This window comes from Girardinichthys multiradiatus, chromosome 9 (assembly GCF_021462225.1).
Source record: "Girardinichthys multiradiatus isolate DD_20200921_A chromosome 9, DD_fGirMul_XY1, whole genome shotgun sequence".
Classification (NCBI taxonomy): domain Eukaryota; kingdom Metazoa; phylum Chordata; class Actinopteri; order Cyprinodontiformes; family Goodeidae; genus Girardinichthys; species Girardinichthys multiradiatus.
This window is the reverse complement of record NC_061802.1, coordinates 32,618,539-32,641,573: the sequence shown is the minus strand read 5'-3', so window position 1 is coordinate 32,641,573 and position 23,035 is coordinate 32,618,539. Positions and strand designations below refer to the sequence as shown.

The following is a 23,035-nucleotide window of genomic DNA, read 5'->3' as shown; positions in this document are numbered from 1 at the left end:
AAAAACATTGTAGAAGTTCATTTCTGTCACAGAGAGTTTAATTTTTCACAATTTACTCTCAGCTTTTTGCTGCTGTGGTCCGCCATGGCTGTCCCTGCTTGACCAATCTGCTTTGACCTGCAATGAATCATGGGAAATGATGGACCGCAAAGGATACTCACGACCCATGCTTCAAATCGGGTAAAAGAAGGACACATTTGTCAGCCGCATTTGAAGGAGTCTAGGAAGGATTCATGAATTGAGAAAGCCTTCATCGCCGCACTGTGACGTAATCGGCCTAGAAATACGGCCTTCAAAGGATCCAGCCCCTGAATTGGGACATACCCTATGTGTGCATACGTGCGGTGGCTGTGTGCTGTCAGACTGGGATCACAAAGAAGAGTGCAGAGAGAGAAGTAGAGTGTGCATGCGGTTGTGTGTTTTGGCAGTATGCACAATGACCGGGGAGGAAGTTCAGCTGGCCACAGTACATTTAACGTGCAATCAGTGTGCAGTACAGTTATTAAAAACTCCGCTGCTTCGGCAATCCGGTCCCTTCATTATTATAGAAGTCTCAACCCCATGACACGCAAGTACAGGGAATTAACCCCGCAGTGAACCACCATTTCGGCTCTGGAGGAAGCTTCTTCCCTGTGTTTCCTGACCATGGTCAGCAGGAAGGATTAACACCTGGCACTCAATATTCTTTTTAAATGCCTCTCACTAATCTGAATCTCTTATAGCTCCTCCCCAACCTAAAATAAAACTCGATCAGAATATTCATGTCCATCCAGTTGTTGTTTTGTTCCCCTGTATGTTTGAGAAAGTGCGCTGTTTTAGTATTTCGCACGCGTGTTATACCTGTGTCGTGGGAACAAATTAGTATTTTGTGCGCACGCTACTTTTTTTCTTTTCCCATGTTAGTTCCTCAAGACATTAATGTATTTTTTAATGGCTTAAACTATATAATTTTCATAAGGAAGAAATTTAGAATCAAACCACAGCTACAGATCCGGCAGCTTTTGTGTACAACATTCACCTAGCACAGATCAGATATCAGTACATTAAATTCATCATCCAATTCATATGAATGTGACTTTTATGACAACAAGCAATAATGGTCTGATAGAAGACTGAGTGGTAACTTTATGCAGATGATATTTAATTGTACTCTTGGTTTGTCTGTGGAGGTGCAATATTTTAAATCTTACATTGTTTTTAGAAACTTTACTGAGAACTTTGTGTTCATTGTTTTTGTAAGCAGATAATTCATTTGAAACCATCATCCTTACTATGAATAACATGGCTAACATGGTTATTTCTATGTGTAAACATAGTTTGCATCATGTAAACAAGACTATTTATTTATGTAACCTGGTTCACTATTATTGTAGACCTATTAAAAGAGGACATGTTGAAATAATTCTTGTTTTAATCTGAAAGTATGCATATTATGATCTGGTCTGACCTGACCAAACTTAAGAATTAAAGCAGAAGCAAAAATATTGACATGATAAAATATGTATGGCTTCTTTTTCTGTACTTGTTTGCGTTATCACCCAGATTTTATATAAAGGTTGTCTGAGATCTGCAGCAATTTGTATGCTGTTTATAGTTTATTTATTCATGCATTTTTTGTACCTTAGTCCAGTTTAGAAACTTGGCCCATTACACAGATGTTTCCCAGATGTTGCAGGTTGCCCAAAGGTCTGCAAAAGTTTTGTTCAGTTATCTTTTTCTGTTTTGGAAACTTTGCAAACATATTTAGTGTTATGTAAATGTTACAAAAACTTAGCTGCTCAACCCTCTGTACACCCACAAGGCATTGGTAAAGTTAACATCTGCGCCATGCAGACATTTGCATGCATGGCTGCAGCAGCACTTATAGAGGCATCTACATTTGTACAGCTGTGTGCTTTGATGCACGATTCTGATTATATTTCTTAAAACTTCATCAAGTCCAAATTTTACTTAAAGTCCAACTTTTTACTTAAAAAAGTATGAATATAGCCTTTTAAATTCCATTTTTATTTTTTTATGATCACCAGTGAACTTCTTATTTTGACCAATAACAATTGTCTAATAACAACAGGTTTTTCATAGTTATTCAAAATCAAACTATTCTTACTTATATGTTATCCAGGACATCCTTGCTTTCTTTGCTCTCTCTTGTATCTCTCCTCAAATGAAATCTTGCCAAGTCTCAGTGAAAATATTGATTCGCCTATTATAAAACCAACCAATATTTTAGCCCTACAGACAAAAGGCTAGGTGAGGTAAAGTGCATGAACTCAGTTCAAGAAAACATGATATTGCAGACCGTTTTGTCCATTGGAATTAGTAATTAGCAGGATATATTTTTGTATTGGGCACTAAATTTTATTTCCTTTTCTTCCACTGTCAGTTGAGGAAAGGGAAGCAAATGAATTGTATTTAAATACAGATTATCTCCCTTGTACCTTATTACTTTATTGTTATTATGTTTTAAAGAAAAATACAACCGTTTTTTATTTACTTCACTAATGGAGGCTAAACTGCGAGTGAGAGAATGTTGTGGTAAATCCCTCTGCTTTTTGTCATGATGTTATTGCTCATCTTTCACAGCCTTAATTTAATATCTGCCTTTAAAACCAGTACTTCACTGTGTTAGAATAACATCTATCATGGCAAAATACTTAATTTATTACATTTCAAGGTTTAAATGTCACATAGAAAAATGGAATGTATGTTCATCCCTCGTTTTACACCATCTGTCTGGGCCCATCCATCTACTGGGAAATATCAATAATTTACAAGAAACCTATTCAGCCTTCCTGACAGCGACACTTGTATCGACTACACTTTCTTCTGCCTCTCTGGTTACACATTAGTCTTAACATGCCAGTATACATAAATCCATGTTTGGGCAGAAGTTAATTTTCTCAAAGTCATCTCACTTGAATATCAAAAACAACAAAATACACAGAGATTGTTTAATATTTAGGTGGGTGAGATTAAGTAGAGGGGTTCTTAGGAGTAAATGTATTCCCTGCAGTTGGCAACTTCTCTTTTCTTCTTCTTTTTGTAGTAATATAAATGAGTGTTTATAAGATGCTAAAGTCAGTTGCTTGCTAGGAGAAGACCATTTTCATCATCCTGAAACAGTACTGAAACATTATCATAAGATAAGGTCTATTATTCTTAACAGTAGCCTTCTTTTTTTAATACTGAAAAATGGAATATTAAACAAATAAAACTGTCTATAACCTATTTAAGGAAAAGTAATGCTCTGTGAAAAAGATCAATATTACAGAGCTGTTTTATTAATTTTTTACATCAGATAGTTACCCTGACCAAATGTGCTTCACACATTTTGGACATTGCATGTTTTTTTTGTTTTTAGAAAGAACATTGTTAAACATGTACGAACACTGTCTTCAGTATAAAAAAAAGGTTTAGACTAGTATATTTAACACCTAATGGAAAAATGGAAACACGTTTTTAAAATAGTATCTTTATGAACTGTGGTGATTTGTTTAGGTTGGAGTTGCAATAATACAAAAGTCGTTAGCTTTAGACTCCAGGATTGATATGTATTTAAATAGATTAAAACACACTTTGAATTTCTATATAATTTCACTCTAATAAAACATTTTAAATACTGAAGATTCTGATCCAGTCCCTGGGATCAGTTTTGTCCCTGACAACACCCAACTCCTGATGCCTGCTTTTGTGATTTGATGTCAACCGCCGTCTTAGTGTTAGCCAGCAAGCCATGAGGGTACAATCTCTTAACAATAATGACCTATTTCCATGTGCATAGCTTGACAAATTGTATTATAGGCTATGCAAATTATCTAAGTAATTCATCTAAGTTTCACATAATAATCCATTAATAATATGCTTACAGTGAAAGAGAGACTGTCCTAGCCTCTTCTCTATCTTTCATGTGACTCGCTGTGTGCTATACTCAGACAACTGTTGGTTTATGTGGAGCACTGTAGAGCACAGGTGAAACGCTCGTCAATAAATTGCACGTTGTACAAAGCACAGCAAAAGTTTATCAAACAGGAGAACAACTTTTTCTTTAAGTATTGTCTGCACACAATTACTTGTATCCATAGCGGAAAATGTTACAAGGCAAATTATCAACAAGTTATATGAAGAGTAAAGCTGTATGAGTTGAGTCAGATACATCTTTAGAAACCAAAAAACTCAAATTGAGGCAAAACATTTGTTGCTGGCAAAAGAAAAGAAAAAGAAATTATAAACAAACCATAAAAAAACAATAAAAAAGATACTGCCATGTCCATAATCTCAGGATAAGTTGAGTTGGATACAAACATACTACTATTGTAGACCAAGTAATACTGATGAAATGAGTTTTACTTTACTGCACTTCAGTGCTACTGAGTTATAAATATATATGCAGTTAAAACTACATGTTTGCATGCCTAACTTTCCTATTTTACGTCAGTTTGGATTACCCATTCTTTGTTAAATACCAGAATGACGAGACAGCAAAATTGTTAGAGATTTTTTCCCCACTCATTGCAGGAGTTTACATACATTCCATAGTACTGGGTACAATTTAGTTTTCAGCTGAATGACTTGAGTCATTCTGGGTTTCCTTCCACAACCCTTCAAAATAGGTTACTAAAATTTTGTCCTTTTCTTCCTGACAGAACTGATGTAACTCAGACAGGTTGTGGGGCACCTTGCTCACGCAAGTTTTCAGCTGTTCACAAATTTACTTTTGAGATTAAAATCAGGGCTTTGTGGAGGCCTCTTTCACAAAACATTTCCGTTATAAACCCACAAAGATGAGCTGTCCTTGAGTTCCCTCTGACTATTCAAAAATCATAAGTTGATACAGTGAAATCCTGCACAGCTGTGAATGTTCAAAAAATATAGCCTGCAACGTGGGACGAAGGAAGTCTTGTATGGCATCGACAACAGCACTAAGCATAGCTTCTGCGTCGTAAGGCTCCCAATACCTTTTAAATGCAATAACGGCAGACAAAATCAGTGAAGAAATCTTGTTTGACTGATCTATCTCACCCTCTTAAAGGGATATAACAGTCTTGTTTAAGCTTGTAAATCCTGCTGCTGGCTGGTCATTCAAACTATACGTTCTCATGACATCATTCCCTCCCCTGAAGATAGACTTGTCCCTATAGAAGTCAGCCGAAGCTGGGCTGTGACTACCTTGTTTGGCGAGTCAACAAAATAACAATGGAGGACTGACGTCTAACTCCCTTGCTGCATTGGTTCTTTCCAAATCACCTCCAGACGACAAAAAGTTTGTAACTAATTTGACAGTATGTCTAGAGTCATTGTCAATTTGGAAGATCCATTTGTGCCCAAGGTGTAACTTTCTGGCTGATTTCTTAGAAGAAAGATATTTATGTTCTTTCTTCATGATTTAAACTGTTTTGTGAAATGCATCTGTCCCTCCTGCAGCAAAACAACCACACAGCATGATGCTGCTACCCCCGTTATTCACAATTGGGATGGTGTTTCCACATTTTTCCCCACAGTAAAAGTGTGATGGGCTTGCGACCTGTAAAAAATTAAGGTCTTTGTCCCTGAATGCATTTGCAAAATGTAATTTGGCTTTTCATGCTGCATTTGGAGTAATTGCTTCTTCCTCTCTGAGTGAACAATCAGCCCATGGTGGTCCAGAACTTGCTTCAATGTTAAATTACAGGTCCTTCTAAAACATATTAGCATATTGTGATAAAGTTCATTATTTTCCATAATGTCATGATGAAAATTTAACATTCATATATTTTAGATTCATTGCACACTAACTGAAATATTTCAGGTCTTTTATTGTCTTAATACGGATGATTTTGGCATACAGCTCATGAAAACCCAAAATTCCTATCTCACAAAATTAGCATATTTCATCCGACCAATAAAAGAAAAGTGTTTTTAATACAAAAAACGTCAACCTTCAAATAATCATGTACAGTTATGCACTCAATACTTGGTCGGGAATCCTTTTGCAGAAATGACTGCTTCAATGCGGCATGGCATGGAGGCAATCAGCCTGTGGCACTGCTGAGGTCTTATGGAGGCCCAGGATGCTTCGATAGCGGCCTTTAGCTCATCCAGAGTGTTGGGTCTTGAGTCTCTCAACGTTCTCTTCACAATATCCCACTGATTCTCTATGGGGTTCAGGTCAGGAGAGTTGACAGGCCAATTGAGCAGTGATACCATGGTCAGTAAACCATTTACCAGTGGTTTTGGCACTGTGAGCAGGTGCCAGGTTGTGCTGAAAAATGAAATCTTCATCTCCATAAAGCTTTTCAGCAGATGGAAGCATGAAGTGCTCCAAAATCTCCTGATAGATAGCTGCATTGACCCTGCCCTTGATAAAACACAGTGGACCAACACCAGCAGCTGACACGGCACCCCAGACCATCACTGACTGTGAGTACTTGACACTGGACTTCTGGCATTTTGGCATTTCCTTCTCCCCAGTCTTCCTCCAGACTCTGGCACCTTGATTTCCGAATGACATGCAGAATTTGCTTTCATCCGAAAAAAGTACTTTGGACCACTGAGCAACAGTCCAGTGCTGCTTCTCTGTAGCCCAGGTCAGGCGCTTCTGCCGCTGTTTCTGGTTCAAAAGTGGCTTGACCTGGGGAATGCGGCACCTGTAGCCCATTTCCTGCACACGCCTGTGCACGGTGGCTCTGGATGTTTCTACTCCAGACTCAGTCCACTGCTTCCGCAGGTCCCCCAAGGTCTGGAATCGGCCCTTCTCCACAATCTTCCTCAGGGTCCGGTCACCTCTTCTCGTTGTGCAGCGTTTTCTGCCACACTTTTTCCTTCCCTCAGACTTCCCACTGAGGTGCCTTGATACAGCACTCTGGGAACAGCCTATTTGTTCAGAAATTTCTTTCTGTATCTTACCCTCTTGCTTGAGGGTGTCAATAGTGGCCCTCTGGACAGCAGTCAGGTCGGCAGTCTTACCCATGATTGGGGTTTTGAGTGATGAACCAGGCTGGGAGTTTTAAAGGCCTCAGGAATCTTTTGCAGGTGTTTAGAGTTAACTCGTTGATTCAGATGATTAGGTTCATAGCTCGTTTAGAGACCCTTTTAATGATATGCTAATTTTGTGAGATAGGAATTTTGGGTTTTCATGAGCTGTATGCCAAAATCATCCGTATTAAGACAATAAAAGACCTGAAATATTTCAGTTAGTGTGCAATGAATCTAAAATATATGAATATTAAATTTTCATCATGACATTATGGAAAATAATGAACTTTATCACAATATGCTAATATTTTGAGAAGGATCTGTACACTTTCTGACTAGCTTCAGCTAGCATTATCTTCTGTGTTCTAGGTTGAAATGCACCAAAATACAGTCATCTCTGGGACACAGAACCAGTCTCCACCCTGGTTGGCAAGATTACTGGACATTGCAGGCATAAACAACATGGCAATGTTGTTAATATTTTCTATATTAAAATGAAAATTAAGTAACCGGTTGTTTGGGTTTATGCATTTGGGGACACTTAATAAATTGAAAATTCAATATGTTTACCGTACTGGCAAATCTCACTGCCTTTAAACAGAAACAAAAATAATAGACTTAAGAAATTTACAGCATTATTTTTGCCACTCAGGGATCGAGTTAAAATGAATAAAGAAGATTCAATTAGTCTGTATTGTTCTTTTTGTTAATTTATCCTCCTAAACTCAATTTTGAGTCGCTTGGTTTGCAAACTCGATGATGTGAACAGGGCAACTTAGTGTCGGTTTAAATCACTGAAGCGTCACTGCATCAGGTGTGTGTTGGATGGTTGTTAATCCAGTCATCACTACCTGTCAGTCAGAATAAAGGTCAGAGCAGCTCACACCGACTTCCCTGATGTGCACAAACACACACCTGCCAACACTGCATCACCTGTCTGTTTCCCCACCATGCTGCCTCCTGCTTCCTCTCCCCTGCGGTCGGAGAGCTCTGGCCCAGTTTTCTCCCTCCAGGTCTGTCTGTACACTCTGCTCCCCTGCCAGCGCTGCTGAGTGCTGGGCTTTCTCGACACCACGGGGCAGCAGATAGGCTGGGAGAGCCCAGGAGCCTGGCAGAAGAATCAAAGACCCCTCATTGACTCTGAGTGGTGCAGCTATCGTGGAGTAGCTTCCAGCTCTGGCATGTCTGGCAGATAACAGCTAACACTTGTACAGTATTCCCTTTCTGATGGTCCTGCTGCTGGAATAAAGAGCTTCCTGAAAGTCCCACATATTGCTTTCTGCTGTAAGACATTGCCTCTGCAGTGGAGGCAGCAATGACTGACGGACACAAGGTGCATTCACATTCAGCGTTGTTAAAAGTATTTGCCCTCTTAGGCTTTTTTTTTTTTTTAATTACATTTAAATGTTTCAGATCATCACACAGATTTTAATATGAGACAAAGATAACTTGGGTGAAAACCAAACAACGTTTTTAAATGATGATTTTATTTTTTTAGGTAAAAACCTACCAACCGGTTCCATTGTGAAAAATAATTGCACCCTAAACCTAACAACTGCTTGTGTCACATTTGCCATTGAGCATTTCAGATAACTGGCAATGACTTTTATATCACGGCAAAGTCATTTTAACCCACTCTTCTTTGCAGAATTGTTTTAACTCAGCCACAATGGAGGGCTTCCGAGCCTCAACAGTCTGTTTAAAAATCTCCTGATTTAAGTCCAGACATTGACTAAGCCACTTCAACATCTTCATTTGATCTTTGAGTCATTCAGAGGTGGATTTGCTGGTGTGCATCTCATCTGTCCACAGAATATCGCTCAAGTCTTGGGGATCATTGAGATTTTTTTTGGGTTAAACACTAACATTACAGCCTGCAGTACTTTACATGTTATTTTATGACCTTCCTTAGGAGTTGTTGATGCACTTTTGGGAGTAATTCCGGTACGCTGGGAAGGTTCACTCCTGCTCCATGTTTACGCCATTTGTCAATAATGGCTCCCACTGATTTCCCAAATCTTTAGAAATGGCTTTGTTTGCCCGTTTTGGACTGCTAGATGCTAATGACTTTATCATCTGTTCTTGAGTTTCTAAAGATCAGGGATGTGCTGCTTTTGAGATCTTTTTGCCTACTTCATATTGTTATAAAGGTTCTACTTGAGGGATTTGTTGATTGGACTGGTCTGGCAGTGATTAGATCTGGGTGTGGCTAATTGTGGTTAATCACAGTAAACAATATTTAATCTGGATTCTGTATTTACTCCGGTTATCTTTGTCAGATAAAATCTGTTTGATGATTTATAACATTTAAGTGTTACAAAAAGACAAAACAGAAGAAAGGAGAGAAGACTGTTTTACATTACTTTGTTTTTTGAATTGTATCTTAGATAGTAATTGTTTCTATCATCTAATATTTCTATTTGTGGCTGGAGGTTATCGTAGCATGCTTTGAGTGTGAGACAGAGAAACACCATCAACAGGTCTTTACTCTATCACTAACACAGACACTCACACTTCTGACCAACTTAAGAGTGCTCCACTTGACTCGCATCTAGCTTCATGCCAGCAGAAAGCCAAGCAATCACCCCTCTGACGTCTCATGGCCTATCAGGCTAAGTGGTAGCTGCAATTTGTTCAGAGATCATCTCCAATATCTTGTGCGCTCTCCTCAATGCTCAGCAGCAGTTTAAACCAAAATACACAGACTATCCCAACAAAAACAGATGTGCTGCATTAACACCTGACGTCTTCTTTCACACTAACCTTCTACTTGTTCAGATATTTTAAGTGCTGTAGGAGGTTTTCCAGCAGACTGACAGTCACTAATTAACATTCCATCCTGTGTGAGCTACGTAAAGACTCTCCAGCATTTCTGCATCCATCCTGCAGGACAGTTGAGTGCTGATTTCATGGCAGGGCCTTTTCCCCCCAGACAGCTGTGGTATGAAATGTGATGTATGTTAAGCATGCGTGGTCCTGAAAGCACATCACAGGAGAGAGCTTGGACCTTGAAAGCTAGCTCTATGAGAAGAGAGCCATACAGAGCAGGAGACCTTGGCTTAGTTTAGTGCAGAAAAACAATTATTTCCTTCATTAAGGCAAAATAATAGGGGAAGTAAATGAAACTTTGGAAACAAAAAGAAAAGCATTGTTTCAAATATTTCTTTTCTGGATATGATATATATATAAGATTAATTGCACTCTTTTCAGTGATGTTCTTATAATTAACAATATCAAAATTATTCAGTTTAATGCTGTGAAATGAAGCATCTACACCAATACATCTCCCCATTTGGCCTGCTACAACCACAACATAAATATGTTTTAGTGTCCACCAGCTTACACCAGTCCATCCAGTCACTTAGTTGAGAAATCATCTGTGAACATACATTTTTATGTACTGCCCCAGTTTCTCTATTGGATTTAGGTCTGAACTTTGACTGGACCATTTTAACAGATAAATATCCTTTGACCTGGCTGCATGTTATTGGTTGTTCTCCTGCGTAAAAGGTGAACCTTCAGGGACGTCGGGGTGAAGCGGGCTGAATATAAATGCAAGAAACACCTTTTTAGATGTTTCTTTATAAATAATTTATAAATAACTGAAAATGTATAGATAACTGAAATTCTATCACTTAAAATCCCAATAAAAAACAATGACGTTTGTGGCCTTAAGGTAACAAAATGTAAAAAAATGTTCAACGGGTTATAAAATTGACTTTGTGTACATATAACTATATGAAAAGTGATCTATAAATAAGATCTAACTTATTGATTACCTCTGCAGGCATATATAAACATACAGCACTGCTAAGCAGCCTGTGTGAACCTGTATGTGTGTTTTTAACTAAAGAAAGAGCCCAGCATCTGTTAGACTTCTCTGGGACCATCAAACTTCCTTACAAACATATTTTTAACATGGAAGAAACAAATTCATCCAAAATAAACTTGCTAATTAAATAAAATAAATAAATAAAATGCTAATTTTCTCTACTTACTCCATTGGAACCAAAACTAGTTAGGTGATTTATTTTCTTCATTCTGGCAGGTGAGACCTCCCGAAAAGCAGCATGAGCCTAAAAAAAGGCAGCTCAGAGCATATATCACTGTTGGCTCTAGCAGGTGACGTGACAAATAATTTGGACCCGAATAATAAAATAACTGATGCCATGTGCATCATAAAATATGAAGAGCTTCTTTGCGAGCCCATTGCTATGCATATCAGCAAAAAAAAAAAAACCTACAGCGCAATCAGCACACTCCATTTCATTTCATTGTCACCGGGGCCGGCTTTTTTAGCTGCGCTGACAGCCTTCGCCTTTGAACGCCGGCAGCACCTTTTGGCTGAAAGTGCTGTAATGTTTGCAGCGATGATCAGATAACCAGTCTTGCTATTTTTACAACTAGATGTGGTTTTGGCCCAGAAAGAAAAGATCCCAGTTGATTAGCGAAGCCTTGAAAGCCTTTGTGGATCATCAAAAAGGGAGGCCTTCCTCTCACAGCGGTATTTAAAGATCTGTAGATATGACTAAATATCTCTCATTCATCCTGCTTAACGACACAATGAATATCAGCCATTTTTTGATTTAAATGAATACTGGGAGATTTTAGAAAACACATTTATTTAAAGTTTAGTTTTCCATGGTAAGAATCAAGAATACGTTGACTCTTAAACAAGCATTTTCTGCTTTTTTCAAAAAAGATTGAGATGTTAGAGTTCTGTGTCAAAGAGCACGGAGTATTCTGATCATTAGTAGAGATGGTCAGAGTTCACTGGTGGTTTTTACTGCATCTCACTGCAAGTCCACCAGTCTTCTCCCATTACAGTTAGCAAGAAAGTTTCCTGTCAGTGCGATTGAGCAACAGAAGTGTTTCTGGCTGATGGACGGATCATCTTAGTTCACGTTTGATTCAGTTTGGCAAATAAACATAAATATGTACCTAAATATACATCTGGCATATGAGGTATTTTTTTCAGTGACTGAAGACTTAGCATTCCCATCCAATGCTGATTTTCTCAATGTTCACCTTGATGAACATCCCGCCCACCTTTTCCATCAGTCTATAAGTCAGTTAATCAGATGAGTTCACTGTTTGTGAACGCCTCCAGTAGCTTCGGCCAGTTTGTGGGCCAGGCAGGCAGGACACGGCTAGATCAATGTCCTTCTGTCTGAGAGAGACACAGCCTGCCGAGACTCCCGGGCCAGCAGCCTCCCTGCTGCACTCTGTCAATTCCACTCATCTCTTTAAGCCTGCTTCAACCTCGCGGGCCTTTCAGCTGAAGAAGTAAGTAGACTCTTTCACCCGCTGGAGATCAAAATCACCTGGAGAGACAAGAGGCGATGTGTCAGTGCCGGTTTGAGTCAGCGGGCAGACGTTACAGACCATAAATTATGAATACAGTGCTATGTTTCTCCTCCAGATAAATTATCGCTCAGCTAACAACTAGAAAATGGGCTGGACTGGGTAAGGGTTAGGTTGATTTGGTGGTGCAGGATGAAAAACCAGCAGTTCAAATTGTCTGAAGAAAAGATAATGTTTTTTTTTTAAATTGCAAGAGTCAACTCAATATCTGCAACAGCTTTAAGTTTCATGCTAGTGTGAAAAAAATAGGTAATGAAATAGATATAGATAAGGAACAAAGCATTAGATCAATAATCAATTTTAACTTTTTTAAAAACGCATACATGGAGTGAAGGCGCAGCAATCAAAAGATGAAACAATCCATCAATGGAACAAACCAATCTCCCACTCCTAACCCTAACCCTAGCTTACTCCATGTTTTATGAGAATAGGGTTTACTTTATTTTTAAAAAGGATTCAGTGCAAGCATCTCAAGTCATCAAGGCAGCCAGACCTGAAATCTTGAATCTGATAGAGAATCTGTGCAAGGCACTAAGGTTTAGGGTGAATGCAAGGAGTCCTTCCCATCTCAAAGACTCAGAGCTCATCACAAAACAGGAATTGTTAAAATATCAATGGAGACATGCAAAATCTGTACAGCCATAATAAGAAGGTAACGCCAGTAACAATTTTTCCACTGATTATTGAGAAGTGTAAATATTTTTGACATGCTGTTTTTTGTTTAAATAAAATGTACATAAAACAAATAAATTTGTTTTAAATTCATAAATAATTTCTTTATAATCTTTTGTGTGTCTCATTTTCTCTCAGAAACAAACATCCTGGTTGAAGGAACATATTTTAAATCTAAATCTGTCAGGAGTATAAATAAATTTAGACTTAACTATAACCTTGACCTATGAATCATTCAGACATTAAAAAAGCTCTAAAATTCAAGGGATGCACCAGTACTTTGTGTTCACAATTAATCATAAATAGGATCTTGCAGCAGCTTCTTAAAAGCAACCTGCCAAGAAGACAATTTGTTCAATCTGTTTGTGGAATCAATGAAACTAACCATAGGTAATACAGTTTGACCAACACAAAACCGTATTTTAGTTCCCACAAAGTGATTCCCAAAGAGCCATTAGTTGAAACCTTGGCATACAGTTGATGGTCACATGATGGATGACACTTGGATTAAGTGTCAGCAATTTACAATATTTTTCCAAAATCTTTTCCATCTTCTTAAAGACATGACTATCTGATACTGTTTGTATGCTGCAGATAATCTTTTGGGCCTGGTACTTCTTTTATCCTCCAGAGTCCTCGTAATTTAAAGCAAGCACTGCTTAATACACTGCCAGGGTCAGCAGGTAGGACTGGACTGAAAGTTATTGCAGAATTAGCTGAAGTCTAAGAAAAGGCCTTGAGAACTATTGATCAAGGCCACTTTAAAAGCATCCCTGGCTCTTTAGATGCAAAATATAAGAAGATCATGGCTGGTTTAAAGCACTTTGCACAGTACTGTGCCAGGTGGCACAATGTTAAGAAAACATGCAACTGCGATATCATTGTTAAATCTTGTGATAACGATAACCCATATAAGTCACACTGTTTCTTTTTCATCATCAAAGTGTTTCCGCACCTCTCTGAGCTTTAGCATCTCAGTCACTAAAATATACATCGGCTGCAGAAATAAAAGGGGGAGAGTCCATTCATCTGGCCAAACAGAGCAGGGAACCTAAAATACAATTGCCTAAATACTGCATCTTAGCATTCCTTTGCAATTACAGCATTGTGCATATTGATACACTGTGCAGCCTTAATATTCTATTATATATATGTCCAACTATCAAGCTGCTATTTATACTTGATATAACATGACTACAACTGATTGAAGAAATAGTGTTTCTCTGTCAAAATATAGTTTTCTATGAAGTCTAATTTTTTGGCTTTTGTCCTGTGTGAGACAACTTCGATTAAAACATTAGTTTTAGGTCTTAGTGGGCAGCTGTACATTCCCTTTGAACTCTGATGAAGCATCCAAATGCTAATTTTAGCTCAGTGTGAACTCCTGTCCTGCTCTGTGTGCTTTGCCTGGTTAGCTCTCTGACAGCTGTTTTCACCACTGGGAGCTGCAACATGAATTATTGAGGAATGAATATTAAAAAGTGAACACTGAAAGGAGTTAAACATGGTGACATTGGTGTTTTAAAGAAAACACTTGACCTTTGTGTATAGTTTTTATGTATTGTTGCAGCAGGGTAGATATTGATATTCTGCATTATTTACCTTTCCAACAGGGAAATCCAAATAAATGTACACTACACAAAGTGTTTTTGTAATTACTTTCGATCTTATGTTGTGTACCTGTTCAGGATTCACCATCATCAACGACCGGTGCTTCAAACAACACTGTTGTGTTCAGTCCTAATGGATAAAGTTTGAAGGTGCATTGAGCAAATTTTGGAATATATTAATTCATATGCCTTTTACTGATAAAATACCTTTACAAGAATCTGTACAGTGCCTATATACCGTATTCACAATGATGTTCTCCTTCATAGCATTCGTTTCATGTTTCACTATGGGAAAAGCTTCCTGAGGGACCTCATTAGAAGCTTAAATGTCATTATGCCAGCTCTGAATGGCTGGCACCAGTAATGACCTTCACCTTATAAATAGGGCTGAGAGCATCAATCGTCATTTAAAAACCTCTTCTCTCTTCTCCCAGAAGCCTTTTTGCAACTGTACCACTGGGCGCTAAGCTAAACTGTCCATGGACTGGGTGCACAACTCGGTCACTGGCTCTTTGTTCCCAGCTATACTGTTGTCCGCTAGCTTGCAAAATGTAGCAATGTATCTCTCGGCTAGTAGAAGTGCGAAGTAGCTATACTTTTATGCTAATTTGATAAGTAGTGATACACAAACTAAGAGTAGCAATACCTTACAGCATTAGCTAGCAAGGAAATAGCAACATTTCCCCTTTTTGCTCCTACTAACTAGCTGGGCAACACTTATTGAGAGAGCTGTGAGGCTGCTAGCACAAATGCCTCGATAGCTAATTATGATTACTGGGATAGACGAGGAAAACCCCAAACTCTGCCCCTGCAGAACCAAGATGTCCTCATGGGACACTGGGTGCGTGGCATGTCTGGGTGTGGTCCATGCTCAGGTAGCATTAACGGCTAATGCTGCCACTCCTCAGGGGGGAGCCGAGGTGGGACCATTCGCCACACCTGGCCTGAGCTAGACGGATGCGGACTCCCATTGCTTTAGACAGACAAAGTATGTTATGGCCTCGCCACTTTTTAATCAATTATGGAAGGAGATGGGGCAGAGTCAGAGAACTCAGAGCGGTCGGATGATGAAGAGGACTCCACCATCCTTGTTATCCCCAAAGAGGCAGCAAAGTCTCCTGCAGCAGAAGAAGATGGTAAGTCCAAGGCACTGTGTACCCCAGACCTCTATATGCAGGACAAGTGTAAACGCATGGCTGTGAGGTGGTTTGACAGGAAAAAAAGCTACCAAAGGTTAGGACAACTGGATGGCATATGCTGTCTGTTTTTTTGGAGCTCCTGAATGATATGAAGAGCTCTGCTGGATTGTGAAGGGTTGGAGGCTAGTGGCTTATGGTAGATGCCACAGCCGGAGCTGCTGGTTGCGAGCCACCTTCATTTGAAGACATCACTTTCATTCCTGGCCGTATCCAAGAATGAAAGCCATGCATATTTGGAGCATACAGCAGTCCATCTTGTGAGGAGAAAAAGAGGGATGATGAAAAATGTGTTTGCAGAGGAAAAGTGCATTCTGTCTCTGCTGCCACCACTTCAGTCCGCTGCCTTCTGCGTCATTCATATGCATCCGCTGCCGCTTGCCCAACCCATGGCTTTCAGGATCCCCAAGGTGCCAAAAGAGCAGGCCGCAAATAAATTGTATTTTCCCAGGTTTAGCGAGATAGAGTAAATATCCTTTTGGAAGAAATTTCTGCTTTGAAGGAGAAGGGAACAATATCCGAAACACAGGATGCCGACTTAAACCTCTCTGCTGAGATCGGTGTGAGTAGGCGATTGTTCACCTCGGTCAACCTGAAAGACCCAATCCAATCCAACCCAACTTTATTTATAAAGCACGTTAAATAACCAGCACAGGACCAAAATGCTGTACAGGTAAATAAAATAAAAAAAATAATTAAAAAAAAGAACACATTAAAACACACAATACACAGGTAAACTGTCCCATCTTAAAACAATATAAAACAGATTAAAAATACACTAAAAACAACTAATATAAAAATGACCTCAAACCAACATCTCACAGAGTATCAAATGCAGATCACTTCACCATTTGTGGATGTGTGCAGATGTGTACAGCCATATCTAGCAATATATCAGTAACTATTTGTCTCACTAGGGGGTAGTGAGACTTGAAATGAATGCCATGAAAGAGAACTTATGGTTATGAATTTAACCCTGGTTCTCTAATTAGCATGAGTGAGTGTCTCATCAGACTACCCTCTGTTGAGGTCATCCATTTTGTTCGGATGGACCGACTGGGCTGCACAGCTCACCAGGTGTCGCAGCTCTGATGTCACCTGGGATTATAAAACCCACGGAAACCAAACTTTCGTTGCCATTTCCAGCGTGTCTCAAGGGATGACATAACGGAGGCGCATATCTGGAGTAGAGGCCGACATTTTTTCGGGGAATCCCATGGGTCACGGGGTTCCAATGGGAATCCCGCGGGATAGGAGACAGCATTAGTAAAGATCACGTGATTGGGACGGTACAGGATAAAAAATGAATGGAAGCAGGAGCTAACCAATAGGAGGGAAAACAAACTAGGATCAATTGTCTTTGGAAATGTAAAACTGAGACTTTGTTATAAACTGTAAGAAAAAAAAAAAAAACTTGGATCGACGCTGCCATTGTGTAGTTTTTTTCCAAGAAGCCTATACTATAAAGCGAGTCAAACCAACTACACGACCCACAAGTCAACAGTGCTTCTGATCGATGATTTCCACCTGCGTTCAGAACGCAGCAATGGGGGGAGCAAACGGAGGTGGACAACTGGACGTGGTAAAATTGAATTTGCAACGTAAAGTCAGAAGTAAGGACTTACAGGGGTTGGACAATGAAACTGAAACTTATATTAACATAGATTTGATTATACTTTTTCAAATTTTCTTATACTACCTACAGAAGGTCGCTTTAATCTGTTGATTGCGTACTCTACTTATCCCATTTCATCTGTATGGGGTATAAATCTGTCTTAGAAGAAAGGGAAATGAATGGACTGTTAGTATAGCTCCCTTGCAGAAATAAACTCTGCATTGAGCATTAAACAGTTGCAATTTTTGTTCTAAGCCCTCCAAACATTTTTATTTTGCAATCAATAGTAATCACATTATCTTAAGGTGTAAAGTCATATTTTCCATAGCAGTAGCTTGTGTAACTCTTTTAACGCAAAAAACAAAACCACAGGATGTTTTTTGAGAACTGTTTTGAAGATAAACTCTGCTGACAGTTTGGCCGACTCATAATGCTTTGCAGGATGCTGTTGTAAGTGTTTCCATTTTACCAGAAAAGATATCAGGACTTAAGCTAAGTCACCATTAGATGGAACCTCCCAATATGACTTTAAAAATTATGTTTATGAGAACTGAGAGATACAAGATCAAAGTACTGATTATTAACACCCTGAAAGATAAATGCAGCGGGCATTATTTAAGCAAGGATATACAGGGGTTGGACAATGCAACTGAAACACCTGGTTTTATACCATAATAATTTATTAGTATGGTGTAGGGCCTCCTTTTGTGGCCAATACAGCATCAATTCGTCTTGGGAATGACATATACAAGTCCTGCACAGTGGTCAGAGGGATTTTAAGCCATTCTTGTTGCAGGATAGTGGCCAGGTCACTACGTGATACTGGTGGAGGAAAACGTTTCCTGACTCGCTCCTCCAAAACACCCCAAAGTGGCTCAATAATATTTAGATCTGGTGACTGTGCAGGCCATGGGAGATGTTCAACTTCACTTTCATGTCCATCAAACCAATCTTTCACCAGTCTTGCTGTGTGTATTGGTGCATTGTCATCCTGATACACGGCACCGCCTTCAGGATACAATGTTGGAACCATTGGATGCACATGGTCCTCAAGAATGGTTCGGTAGTCCTTGGCAGTGACGCGCCCATCTAGCACAAGTATTGGACCAAGGGAATGTCATGATATGCCACCCCAAACCATCACTGATCCACCCCCATGCTTCACTCTGGGCATGCAACAGTCTGGTTGGTACGCTTCTTTGGGGCTTCTCCACACCGTAACTCTCCCGGATGTGGGAAAAACAGTAAAGGTGGACTCATCAGAGAACAATACATGTTTCACATTGTCCACAGCCCAAGATTTGCGCTCCTTGCACCATTGAAACCGACGTTTGGCATTGGCATGAGTGACCAAAGGTTTGGCTATAGCAGCCCGGCCATGTATATTGACCCTGTGGAGCTCCCGACGGACAGTTCTGGTGGAAACAGGAGAGTTGAGGTGCACATTTAATTCTGCCGTGATTTGGGCAGCCGTGGTTTTATGTTTTTTGGATACAATCCAGGTTAGCACCCGAACATCCATTTTAGACAGCTTCCTCTTGCGTCCACAGTTAATCCTGTTGGGTGTGGTTCGTCTTTCTTGGTGGTATGCTGACATTACCCTGGATATCGTGGCTCTTGATACATCACAAAGACTTGCTGTCTTGGTCACAGATGCGCCAGCAAGACGTGCACCAACATTTCGTCCTCTTTTGAACTCTGGTTTGTCACCCACAATGTGTGCATTTCAATATTTTGAGCAAAACTGTGCTCTTACCCTGCTAATTGAACCTTCACACTCTGCTCTTACTGGTGCAATGTGCAATCAATGAAGACTGGCTACCAGGCTGGTCCAATTTAGCCATGAAACCTCCCACACTAAAATGACAGGTGTTTCAGTTTCATTGTCCAACCCTTGTATCTTTTAAACTCATAGAGCTGACAGGAAAGTCGCAAATTTTACCGAACTTCAGGAGAGTTGAATGTAGCGGTGTGAACACGCAGTATGCTGCTTGTAAAACGTGTTTAGTCGTAATCAAGTACACCAGTGATTAAGGCACACTTTCAAATTCTGGATTGAATCAGCCCTACATCTCTTCATTCGTCAAACGAAAAGTACCATCACATGTCAAGTCTCATCTGACAAACAAAATTGCTCGAATGTGCACTAAAGATTTAAGAGCCTTTGCCACAGTAGAGGGGAAAGGCTTCATCAATGGAAGATATTAAATAAATAAGTTGTGAAATAAAAAAAATTGAATGTACCATTAAATGTGCAATTTATTTAATACATCATTAAATATTAAGTGCACGGTGGCGCAGTTGGTAGCACTGTTGCCTTGCAGCAAGAAGGTCCTGTGTTCAATTCCCGACCGGGGGTCTTTCTACATGGAGTTTGCATGTTCTCCCCGTGCATGTGTGGGTTCTCACCGGGTACTCCGGCTTCCTCCCACAGTCCAAAGACATGCCTGTTAGGTTAATTGGTCAATCTAAATTGCCCTTAGGTGTATGAATGAGTGTGTGCATGGTTGTTTGTGTGTTGCCCTGCGATGGACTGGCGACCTGTCCAGGGTGTACCCTGCCTCTTGCCCATAGACCGCTGGAGATAGGCACCAGCTCCCCCGCGACCCACTATGGAATAAGCGGTAGAAAATGACTGACTGACTGACTAAATATTAAGTGTACCACTAATTACGTCATGTCATCTTTAAAATTATACTTAGTTATTGAGTGGTACATTTAATTGCATATTAGTCCATTTCATGATATAATGGTACATTTATTGTTTCTAATGATGTGTTAAATAAATAAATGGTACCTTTAATTTAATGGCACATTTAATGTTACATTTCTTTCATGTTACATTTACTTCACTTATGGGACATTCACAACATTTATTTATTTAATGATGATTTTATTGTATTAATTTTGTCCAGTTTGACCCTCCAATCTTGATGCCTGTATAGGAGGTCATGTCAGAATTTGAATCAGGTGTTCTGGAGCAGACACACATCTAAAACTTGCAGGGAAGGGGTCCCTGAGGACCAGGGCTGTGAACCATTGAGGTACAGTTTCTAAATTGTGAAGGCAATGCCTTTTTGCACTTTCGTTCACCAAGTACATTTCTCTTGCTAGGTGCATATTTCTTTTGTTTCAGCAACTTGAAACATAAAAGTAATGTCATTGTTCAAAGGAAACAATCACTTAATAAATGAGTAAAATACAACTATGTACATTTTGTTTATTCAGCTAAGATAGGCATGGTCTGTTTCCTTGTTTGATATTTCATTATTTCTTCATTATTATTCTTTTTACTTTAACTGGCCTTTACTACAGCTAAAAACAGGGACATAACTGGTCCTTCAAAGAAAGAAATTGCCAAAAGACTAAATGAAGAAAACAAAAATGGGAGTGGCACAGGAGTGGGAGTCGTTCTAAATGGGAGTGGGAGTCAATTTACCAGGAGTGGGATGGGACAGGATTTTTTTCGTTATCCTGGCCTGGTATTGGGATGAGACAAGACGGTTTCTGTGGGAGTAGAATGGGACAGGAGAGAAAAACCACTCCCGTGTCACCCTCTGATCTGAAGCAACAGAAACTCACAGGCGAGTTACATTTTTTCTCCACAAGGTCATTCCCAGAAGAGCTTGAAAACTGAAATTCTGTCTGATACAAGAAGGTCAGAAGATTCATAAACCGATCGAAGACCCGTCGACACTCCGGTGCAGGTGAAAACCCACAGAGGTTTGTTTCCAAGGAGATGAGTTTCCTTGTTGATTCAGTCGACTGCAACAGTTCCTCATATTTCCCCATTTTAGACAGAATAAGAAGTTTACCGTTTTTGAGTTGATCACGGATGCGTGTCACTCTGGTTTACCCCCGTTTTTTTTTCCTTCCGACCTACGACCCATCCTCAACTGGTGAAGAGAAGAAGTCAACGTCAAAGTAATTTCGTTCTTTTTTTATATTAAATTGGATAGATGTATTTAGAGATCTGGGCAGGGCGAGGCATAGTTTAAGGTGATGTAGAATCAGCAGTAGTTAATCCAAGGTATCAACTTGTTGCATGCAATATTGATTGATGTGTTTCTGAGTTATTTTGATTTGCTCTGCGGCTGACTTGCGGAGCGCAGATGCGATCACCAAGGTGTATATGGTCATGTTTTTGTCCGGCTGATCCCAAATGAGCCAGGAGTAAAGGTTGGACTTTTTTAAAGTTTTCCATTCAAAGCAGCTGCGGTCTGGGCCTCGTGGCCTGACCACTCCTTTGTCCCAATTTTATTATTGGAGTTTTTTCCACCGAGTTCCCGCCTCAGGGTTTTATGACTCTTTGTTCGAGATTTGGAGCAATCAGCTGCTAGTGGCTAAGGGCGCAGCCCACTGTCTACCAGCTGAATGCTGCATCAGCACACCAAGAAGGCTGCCCTGTAAAGTGGTTCTGCTCCACTTTCCAAGTGAACCCAAATTACACATTTTGTCCATAAACTGCTGGTTTGACCTTCATAGCCACTCAATGTGCATATATTTTCTTTTATTATTATTGTGGTAATCATTTCATCCCCTTTGTGTAGAATAGTGCTTTGAGTTAGTTAGGTGAAGGTTTTTGGACCAAAGTAGTAATTATATCAGGGCTACATGGTTTCAATAAATTTTCACATATATATAAGAGAAGCTTTTGTGTTTATTTTGTGCAAGAGTGATTTATCTGTCAAAACAGCTGATTAAACAGTGACATTTAGTGTGGTTTTGGTTAATAATTATCAATTATTAGTGATAATTAACCAATTGAAATTACTAAGTGCTTTGAGCCCATAATCACAACACCAGACCACATCTCAGATTTTTATTTGTAAGTAATGATTTTTGGTTAAGAAAACAATTTCCCTGAATTATAATTTTTAATTATAAAGTTTGATAAATATTAATTAATCAATAATCATAATCCTTACACCTTCTTGCTGAGGAAGCAAGAAGGAGGTGAGCTGGTTTCTAAATGATGACTAATGCCATGTGAGGGTCTGGGCCCTCCTCTAACATATATTAGGAGGGGCCCAGCCATTCAAAGCTCGCATAATGAAGCCTCCCCTTACTCTGATACCTCCAAACAAAATCCACTGCAACCAACTGCTTTGAGAAGTCTCCTTTTTAGTAAATGCAGTCCACCCATGTGTAATTTAATTTCAGTATAAATACATCCGGACATCTGGTGAGTGGCAAGAAGAAAGACATTGCTGAAAGAAAGTCCCATTTACAGTTTGCCACAAGCCATGTAGGGGAAACAGGTACAAACCTGTGTAAGAAGGTGCTCTTGTCAGACGGGACTAAGATTGAATATATTGTACCACATGCAAAGGGCTATGTGTGCTGCACATCACCCTGAACGCTCTATCTTCACCTTGAAAGATGGTGATGGCAGCATCATGCTGTGAACATGCGTTCTTCAGCAGAGACTAGAAAGCGGGTCAGAGTTGATGGGAAGATGGGTGGAGTAAAATACTGACAGCTTCAGGAAAAAAAAACTGCTAGTTGCTGCAATACACTTGATACAGGGCCAGAGGTCCATCTACCTGCAGGACAACGACCCTAAACATACAGACAGAGCTACGATGGAGATGTCAAAACCAAACTCAGAATTTGTGGTAAGACAT

The 23,035-nt window shown here is 39.6% G+C and overlaps 1 protein-coding gene across 1 annotated transcript in view; it reads right to left on the bottom strand.

Moving 5' to 3' along the window:
- Positions 1-11,936: 11,936 nt before the first annotated feature.
- polrmt (polymerase (RNA) mitochondrial (DNA directed)) overlaps positions 11,937-23,035 on the bottom strand; it is a 79,558-nt gene continuing 68,459 nt past the window's right edge. The window contains exon 21 of the mRNA XM_047375088.1: positions 11,937-12,275. Within this exon, the coding sequence (XP_047231044.1) occupies positions 12,226-12,275 (50 nt within the window). The 3' untranslated portion in view covers positions 11,937-12,225. The remainder of the gene's footprint in view (positions 12,276-23,035) is intronic.